Genomic DNA, 9,915 nt, shown 5'->3' on the forward strand with positions numbered 1-9,915 from the left:
CCCTATACTTTTTTCTTTTTTTTTTTTTTTTTTTTTTTTTTTTTTAGACAGTCTTGCTATGTAGCCCAGGCTGGCCTTGAACTTGACACAATCCTTCTGCCTCAGCCTCCCCAGACTGGCTGGGATTACAGGAGTGTACCACCATGCCCACCTCTGCTTACTCTTTCATTTCACAGCGAAATCATAATGAGACACTGTACTAAAGACCTGGTAGATTCCAGAACCTCTTAATTCAATAGAAGTGTAGAGATACCAGGGCTCACAGGAGAGAAAATGAATTTAAATTCTATTCATGTCAGCCATCAAGTGACTTGAAAAAGTCACATAATTTCTCTGGACTGTTTCTTCTCACTAATAAATCACTATAATACCCATTGAAACAACTAAAAACACACATAGAAACACAATTGAACTTTCACTTCTGAGCTGACTTGTTTGGGTTTTACCTGGTTTCAACAAGGCCTCCCATATTAATGTTTCATCTTTCTTGCTTCTTATTTGCAGCTGGATCCCTGACCCAAAGTTGGCAACGTAGATCTCAGAGAAGAGCTGGGGTTCGCAGGGGCTCCGATAGCAGAGCTCCAGTTCCTAGAGAGAGAAAGAGTCATCAGGTGAGAAGCCATTGTTTTATACAGCAAGTGAAGTCTTTCCCTTCCTTACACCTTCTTGGTCTTGCTCACCATCATGGAAACAGTGATTATCTCAGGTACAGAAATCAGTCACCCCCTTTAGACCTTACATTCTTTTTCAGACAGATGAGGACACAGTGCATACCACAGGAATGGTTCTATGGGGCTCTGACAGCAGAGCTCCAGTTCATCGAGAGAAAAAGTGTTACCATGTGCGAAAAGCCACTAATCATAGTTAAGTGAGGTGTGTACCCACTTTATACCTTCTTGGCCGTGCTCTCTGCTTATCTCTTATAGCGAAATTAGTTGCCAGCTTCAGACCATTAATCTTAACTCTCAAGGCTGAGTCAAGGCTCACCGTAAGTAGTATTCACACATCCTAAACCAGAGCTTTCTTCTGTTTTGAACCAGCTCCGTTCTCCTTCATTGTCTTCCTTCTTGAACTCAAACTCTTATTTTAGATCCCAGAGCCTGTCTTCCTAATGTATCATAAATTCGACCCACTTGTAATAGAAAATTTACATCTATTCCCTTTCCTATATCAAATCCAAGACAGAACTCTGAGTTCCCAATCGTCTTTTGAACATGCTTCTCCCCAGTTTTCTCCAACTAAGTAACTGGCACTACCCTCTGCTGAGCACTCAGGTTTCAAATTTAGACCCCATCCTTCGTCTCCCCAGACACTGCCAATCCACTGAGTCCCGTTGCCTCTACCCTATAGTTTTTGAGCTCTGTTGCCAAGGCTAATTATCTTTTGGTTTTGGTAACTGCCTGTGTTTCAGTTGTCTGGAATTTGTCAGCTTTTCTCTATCTCCATTGCTACTGTCCTAGTGAAGCCACCATGGCTCTCACCTGCAGTGTTTTGAGTTGTCCCCCCTTTTACTCTTGTTTGCTTATCATCCCTTCTCTTTGGATATTCGGGGGTGTCTTTCTGAAAGCAAATCAGATCTTGTATCGCTGTATTTCAGACTTTCCAAGGCTTTGCCATTGTACTTAGAACAAATTCCAAACTCTACATCAAGGACAGGGCCAATGAGCCCTGGGAAAATTCTGCCTTGGGTCTGAGCCCATCTCTTTTTTTTTTTTTTTTTTCAGTACCAAGGAATGAACTCAAGACTTTGTGCTTGCAAGGCAGGCACCGTGCACTGAGCTAAATCCCGGGTCCCTGACCCCATCTTTTGCTGCAGGCACTACACTTTGCCATACTGGCCAACTTGTTGTTACGTGGGGGGTGACAAGTTGGCCCTGCCTCTGTGCCCGCGCACACATTCTTTTCTAAAATTAATTTAGTGGTACACTTTTGACACACATAATGATCACATTCATCATAGGCGATTTGTAGCTGTACATAATCTATCTTAATTTTTCCCCATTCCTCTCCTTTCCCTTCAACCCTTCTTCCCTTCTCCACTTAGAAAAATTCATTTCTATTGGTTTTCTTCCATTCATGTCTGAAACAGCAACAAATCCTCATATGCTGAATCCTTCCTGTCACCGAGGTTTAAGTCAAGTGATATCTTCTCAAAACTGCCTTGACTGGCCTCTAAGTCTGAAGAAGACCAAGCCCAAGACGCTCTCACATTGCTTTATTTATTTATTTATTTGAGACAGGGTCTCACTCTATAAGTCAGGCTTGCCTAGAACTCAGTTATATAGCCCAGGCTGGCCTCGAACTCTCAGTGATCCTCCTGCCTCAGCCTTCTGAGTGCTGAGATTACAAGTGTGTACCACCACAACTGGCTCTGCTCTCTTTGTTTTACAGCAATTAGTGTTACTGTCATTATGCCTCCAGTTATTTATGCAGGTTCTATCTGCCAGGATGTAACTTTTCCAAGAGTAGAGATTTTTCTGTTAGGTCTACTGAACTACTTTTACTGAAGCATGTACCTAGTGTGGATTAATGTTTGTTGCATAATCAAATTATGTCTCTCTATAATCTCTCAGTAAAAATTAACGATGCAGGAAAACTCCAAAATAATCATCCTCAGGTTCCCGTTTCCTGACTTGAAACATCACTATACCTTCTATCAAACTACTGGATCTTGGTTCCATCTGGAAACACTAAATAAAATTATCAGGAATCCTTCAGAAGTTGCTGTCTTTACAAGTGTGCAACTTCTGCTGGAGATGTCAAAATAGCATGAATTTTTTGATTTCTTCAACATTTTTTTCTGTCTTCATTCTACTACTAACCTTTTATATCATTCCATTTTGACACTTTGTATAGCACTAATTTTCTCTCTTTTACCTTCATTCCATTGTCTCGGATTCTTGATGTTTTTCTTCTACAATTTAATGAAAAACTCTCATGTCCATTTTCTGTAGCTACTGCTCTGAAGTCAACTGACTGTTGGATCTGTTATCCTACATAGTATCTTGCAGATGAAAATCTAAGACCTAGATGTGGGGAAATTTTCACTATAGTAAATACTTTGTGATTTTTTTTTTTGAGTACTGGGCATTGAACTCAGGACCTTGTGCTTGTGAGGCAGGTGCAGTGCCACTAAACTAAATCCCACCCAGGCACTCGTGATTTTTTTTTCTTTCTTATTTTTTTGTTTTGTTTTGTTTTGTTTTTTGAGACAGGGTCTCACTATGTAGTTGAGACTGATGTGGAACTCACTATGTAGCCCAGGCTGGTCTGGAACTCACAGTGATCCTCCTGCCTCAGCCTCCCAATTGCTGGCATTACAGGCATGCACTACCATGCCTGGCTTCTCATGATTACTTATACATGTTAGAAATGGGACAATTTGTAACTAAGGAAAGGAAAAGAGAAGACTTTTGGGCTTTCTTCAATAGGCCCCTGTGGATTCTGGGTTTCATTATCTAGGTCCTGGTTTTGAGACCTGTTACAAAGACTGATAATTTTCTTGGTTTTGTTAACTGCTTCTGTTACCACTATTTGACATGTCCTGTGCTGTGCATTAAATGCTGCTGTGCAACCATCTGTCAGATGGCTGCATCGCTCATCTCACATTCATCAACCCTAGATCAACTATAGACTGCCATGAAGTGGGTGCTTCTTGGATCTGCCTAAGCAGCAAATCTGGGTATATTGAAAATTTGCTACCACGTATTAATTCTCAGTGGCTCAAGCTCACCTGCCTTTGGCTAAAACTGGGGAGGGTGGATATTAAGAAAGAACAAAAAGTAGCCCCCAGTGGCTAGGAACTGACCGAGGCTTATAGGTAGAGCTCAGTGTCATTACAAGCTGATAAGAGGTTGCAGCTAAACCAGGTTGCCTCTTGTTGAACATACACAGGACATGAACTTTAGATAGGTTACCAGGCAGGCCACAAAACGCTAAACACCCCACCACTTCTGCATAGTAAGTGAGTCACTGTGTATGTTTAGCGATACAACTTTATGTTTGCTTTCACATGCCCGCCCTTGAGATTGTGAAGTTTCCCAATATCCCTACTTTCTGACAACACCCAACCTAAAGCAAATCTGTTTCCTTAGACTTTCACCAAAATTATCCAGCAAAGGCTCAAGTCCTTCAGTAGTTTTTGTCTAACACCCTGTTACTGAGATACTACAAGTTTCTCCATGTTGTGCTGAAGTGAGTAAAAAACACAGTGTGTTTGATGACAGTTGTGTTCCTGGTAGGCTTTGACTGGAAATCATCGACACCCAGTAGCTCAAATGCTTGACTCTGCCCCCCAGTCAAACAGCGTCATCCTCCCCATCCTAAAAATGTGAATCACTGTCTCCTTTTCTTACCTGGAATCTTTGAAGCATCCCTCTTCTACTCTTTGGAGCTTTCCTACTCACCCCAAATCCCACTCATTTTCTGCCCTACTGTAGCCAGTTCACCCATTCCTGAGAAAGCCCTGAGAAATTTTTCCCAAGCAGATCTTCTGCTCTTGAGGTGGGGACAAACATCTGGGCTGTTCACCTTTGGAATGATTTCCAGCTTCCTTGAACCAGACACAGTGTAGCGGGTGCCTATGTAAAGGGTGTCCATTGGGGGTGGCTTATGTATCTGCACAAACTTGAACTTCTTTTCTTCATCATCTATGGCCTAAGGAACATACAGAACATGTGTAAGGGAGATGCTGCTCTTCAGAAAGTGGGCTGAGTAAGGGGAGATGGTGCTTTGGTGTATCCTCAGGACAGTGTGTATGTAAGCAGGCTACACGGCCTCTGCATCCCTCTCTCCCACGTTCTGCCACAGCAAGAGCTCATGCTTGGCCTCTACTATGTCAAGAGTGAGAATAGGATCACTGCTAGAAAAGAATGGGTGCGATTTGGGCATGCAGCTTTCCCATCTTTTGAATTCTGGAAAGAGACTACAACAGTTTGTCTAGACCTTGGTGATATAGCAGCAAAAACAGCTAGGAAAAATTTGGGGTACCAGAAAATCAGTCTGCTGCTGAGCAGCGGGCAGTATTATTTAACCACCCACATTGAAGTTCCCACTTGTAAGAGTCCTGTCTTTAGTCCCAGTTGAGGGTCCACCTACATTTCTCATTTACCATGAATCCACCCTGGCCTGGCCGTTTTGGTTTTGAGGGCTACCTTCCGAATGGTGCAGTCACTGGGGATCAGGTAGAGGTGGAAGGTGACTTCCTCAGCATGGAGGTGATGGTAGAGCAGCGTGGTAGACATGATGGGGATGAAGCGCCGGGCAGCAGGGATCATTCTCAGGAGAACTCCCATGGGGGAGAAGTTGGGGTTTTCCAGGACGGTGTAATGCGGCTCCACTCTGGCTGGCTTCTCCAGGAGCATCCCCTCCTCTTTAAAGTGGGCCACTTGGAACAGGGAGATGTCCACGGTCCCCTCTGTCAAAGAATAAATTTGAGAGATATGCATTTAGTTTGAGTCAGGCTTTGCTGGGGATTAGGCTGAAAGACCTTCCTGCGGGAACCTGGTGCTACGGTCTATAATTCTGGTTCACAGAAGATTCCTGTTTTGAATCCCTAGCCTATGACGTGATAGTATTTTGAGGAAACACATTTGGCAGTTGTGACGTCACAGAGGGCGAACCCTCCAGTGTGGCATTTGTGCCCTCTGAAAAAAGGAAGGCAATCTTTTCATGAGTACACCTATAGAAACTACCACTGACAGTAATGGCATGTTAATCTTGGGCTTTCCATCCTTCAAAATGTGAGAAATAAATTTGTTATTTATAAACTGTTTTATTAGCTTCCAAAGGACCACACATATCCCCAAAGGTCGTGCCGCTGGGACCCTCACAGATGTATCTAGAAATGTGCTTTCCTAGCTTCCTACTTTATGCAAATCCCAAGCCAATCAGGTCAACAAAGGTAACCATTATAAGTCCACCCATGTCAACCAGACACCCAAACATCTCCCTAATTCTCAAATAGAGTCAATAACAAAGTTACAGTTATGTGAACATAATGCAACTATCCTATATCCAAAAATACACTAATTCCTTCCTCATTTTCTCATCAGTTCCCTCATTGTTAGGCAGGCAGCAGAACCACTGAGCTAAATCCCCAGCTGTTCCCTCATTGTTTAAAAGTCCATGTCCCAAGTCCTTTGAGACTCAAGGCAAACTCTTAGCTCTGAAATTGTATAAAATTCAAAAACTAAGTTACATGTTACCAAGCTACAGTAGCATAGACTAATTATTTCCATTCCAAAAGGGAGGAATAGAGGAGTGGAAGAAAATAGACCAACATAAGACCAAAACCCAGCAAGCAAACATTAAATCCTGCAGCTCCGTATCCGGCATCTGGGGCATGTGGTAGCAGGATGGGAGCCTCCAAATGGCTCGTGCAGGTTCAATTCTTATGACTTGGCTTGTTGCAGCCAAAATAGTTTCTTTCTTGGGCTGGTACAGCTCACTGCTTATAGCTTCCCTGGAAGATACCATACGTTCTGACTTCTGTGACTATCTGGGGTCTCCAACTTCTTCATTCTCAAAGCTTCATGCGTCATTATATTGTGGGCTCCTGGCAAGAACTCAGTGTCACATACTGCTTGCCTCCCACCCCCAGGCCTTCCTTTGAAACCTGGTTGGAAGCCCCCATGACCCCATGAGTTTTTTTATGTTCTATAACTCTTTTATATTTTGTGTCTGGAAAGCCAGCATCACATGGATAGTGTCAAGATCTGCCCCTAGTCTGAACACAGGACCCTTGGACCACGGATGTGGTCTCTGAGTGTCTGGAATGCTGACCATTGTGGCATAAATCCTGGGGAGATAATTTCCTAGGAGCCCTGTATGGGAGAAGGCCACCCAGTAGTTTTCTTCTTATTCTGAAGTCTTTCAATAGAGTTTACCTTTGAGCCTGTGATGAGAGGGTTTGTGCTGAATCCTGAGATGCCCTCAAGTCGTCTTTCTTCTTGTCCCATCTAAAGTACTTTGTTTTTCGTCAGTGGCACTAATGTCCTTAGCAGTCACACCTATCTGTCCCTAGCTTCCTATGCATTTCCTTTTTGGTTAAACTGAATGTCTTTCAAATATTTCTTCTCTACTTTTTGCTTCTGATTCTCTCTGCAAATTAGGCTAAAAGCAACCATCTGTACCTCTTGAAGAAACTGAAAGCTGTTCTACCTTGAAATTTCCTGTGTCCAATCAATTAGCCTGTTGCCTTTAAGGGACAGCCTCACACAAGATTTTTGGGCATGGACAAACTTGAGCTGGGGATTTAGCTTAGTGGTTCCACTGCCTGCCTTGCAAGTACAAGGACCCGAGTTTGAGCCTCGGTACAATAAAAATCTTTACCAGAATGTAACATGCATGGCCTATAGCCCAATTGCCAATAGATTTCTCTTTCTAACCTGAAACCTCCTGAGCACAGTTTTAATGTCCTCATTTGTATTGGCATTTTGGATTTCTGAGTCATACCAGGATTGCCCATCAAGGTCATATTACAATCTTAGGATTTCTCTAGCCACATTCTCCAGAGTTATCCAAGATCCTTATGCAAATGAATTCTGAAAGCTGTGAACCAAATGGTCAGGTATAGTGACAGCAGTAACTCCAAATCTGGTACTATTGTTTTGTTTGTTTGTTTTTTTTTTTTGCATTAGTCTAATTTCTGTCACTGGGATGCAATACCTGACATTTACAATTTAAAGGATGAGGGATTCATTTTGGCTAACGGTTTTGAAGGCTTCAGTCCATGGTGGGCTGGCTCCAAGGCAGAAACATTGTGGTGGAGAGGCTTGGCAGAGCAAATCTGCTCACCTCATAGTTGCTGGAAGCAGAAAGACAGGCCAGGAGCCAGAGAGGAAGGAGCCAGGAAATGTATTGAGTCTCTAAGACTTTGACCCACCAATATACATGCAGAAATGTGCTTCTCTGATTTCTTAGGCATATCTCAGGCCAATCAAATTGAGAGTAAGCTTAGCAATCACAACTATCCAGTGTATGGTATATTATTATTTTTATCTTTATTAAGTTTATTGGTACAATTTAGGTATACAATACCGTTACATTCATCATTGGGATCTTGTACCTTTACTTATCTTGTTTCTTACTTTTCCCCATTCTCCAGACCTCCCTTCACCCCCTCCACCCTTCCCTGTTTACAAAGGCTTTGTTTCCCTGCTTTCCCTTTTCACATATTTTTTCCTTTTTCTTTTTACCTTTCCCCTACCCCTCCTACTTCCTCTACTTTTTTAGACCTTTTCCTCCTATCATTATACATTTTGATCCTTATTTACATGTTTAGTTTTTCACACCAAAGAAACTACTCAGTATTTACATGTGTCTTATTAATTTCACTTAAGAATATGGCCTCAGTGTGCATCCACTTAGCTATAAATATCTCTAGTTTCTCATTCTTTATGGCTGAGGGCCGGGGATTTAGCTCAGTGGTTCTGGCCTCATTCTTTATGGCTGAATAGTACTCCATTTTATATTTAAAAAAAAAAACCCACCAAAATCACCCACATTTTCTTTATCCAGTCTCCAGTTAATGGGCAATTGGGCTTTCTCCAATTTAAACTATTACAAACTGTGTCACTATAAACATGGGTGAAGATATATTGCTGTGGTATGATTCTTTTGGGAAGATACCAAACAGAGAAATACCTGGGTCAGATGGGACTTCTAATCCTTGTTGTTTGAAGTATCTCTATATTGATTTTCACAGTGGTTGCACCAGTCTGCACTCCCACCAACAGTGAAGAGGGTTCCTATTTCCCCACAACCTTGCAAGCATTGGTTATTGGTTTGGTTTGGTTTTTTGAGACAGGGTCTCACTATGTAGTTGAGACTGACCTAGAACTCACTATGTAGCTCAGGCTGGTCTCAAACTCACAGTGATCCTCCTGCCTCAGCCTCCCAAGTGCTGGGATTACAGGTGTTGGTTGATTTCTTGATAGTAGCTGTTCTTGCTGAGGTGAGATGGAATCTCAGTGCTGTTTTAATCTGCATCTCTCAAATGACTGTGATATTGAATTTTTTTCATGTGTTTATTTGCTGCTTTTCCTTTTTTTTTTGCTATGAAGTGTCTGTTCATTTCAGACGCCCATTTTTGAATTGGGTCTTTATATTTTGGGGGTCTGATTTTTTAAAGTTCTTTATATATTCTAGATAGTAGACCTTTGAGGAACAGCTGGTAAAAATTTTTTCCCACTTTGTGGGTTGGTTTTTAGCTCTGCTTGTGATTTCTCTGGCAATACAGAAACTTTTTAAAAAGATGAGATCCCAGTTGTTGACTCTTTGTGCTAGTTCCTATGCTACTGAGGATTTGTTACAGCATATTGTTGGATTTTGCTTCTTTATCCATTCTGCCAGTCTATTTCTTTTGATTGGTGAATTGACATTGATGGTTATAACTGATATGTATTAACTTATCATTGTCATGTTATTTTCCTGTTGTTGGTTCTTTTTTATTTTTCTTCCTCACCCTTTGCATTCTTGACTATTGGATTTGGGCCTCATGGAGTTGTGACCTTTATTGTCGTTTTCTAGGATATTTTAAAAAATTGTTTGGAGTGCTAATTTGTTATTCATGAGATTTCTCAGGTGGTTATATTATTATAGCAGCCCACTAAGATGTCCAGCATAGGAACATGTAGCATCCCTGGATGGGGTGGCTTTAGTAGCTGTGGGAAGTACTGTCTGTAAGGTGGGAGAACTATAGGAACACTATTTCAAACTCAGACACAGGTCCAACCCTAGCCCTTAAGCTGCAAAAGGCACTGAGCATATGTTTACTATGCTCCTGTGAATTCTATAAATCCTGGGTCCCATTGAATGATGCTAAATGGTTTGACCTCAGGCAGGTAGAGCATAAGAAAGAAGGTGGGGCTGAGGATTTAGCTCAGTGTTTGATCCCGGAGAAGTAGGGAGGGG

The 9,915-nt window shown here is 42.0% G+C and overlaps 1 protein-coding gene across 1 annotated transcript in view; it reads right to left on the reverse strand.

The window, feature by feature from the left end:
• LOC104849406 (NACHT, LRR and PYD domains-containing protein 1) overlaps positions 1 to 9,915 on the reverse strand; it is a 43,597-nt gene that overhangs the window by 3,755 nt on the left and 29,927 nt on the right. The window contains exons 12-14 of the mRNA XM_010605833.2: positions 5,154 to 5,416; positions 4,531 to 4,656; positions 447 to 588 (exon numbers count right to left, since the gene is read on the reverse strand). Of these exons, the coding sequence (XP_010604135.1) occupies positions 447 to 588; positions 4,531 to 4,656; positions 5,154 to 5,416 (531 nt within the window). The remainder of the gene's footprint in view (positions 1 to 446; positions 589 to 4,530; positions 4,657 to 5,153; positions 5,417 to 9,915) is intronic.

The sequence above is a fragment of the Fukomys damarensis genome, unplaced genomic scaffold, assembly GCF_012274545.1.
Source record: "Fukomys damarensis isolate Sample0158 unplaced genomic scaffold, DMR_v1.0_HiC HiC_scaffold_13, whole genome shotgun sequence".
Taxonomy (NCBI): domain Eukaryota; kingdom Metazoa; phylum Chordata; class Mammalia; order Rodentia; family Bathyergidae; genus Fukomys; species Fukomys damarensis.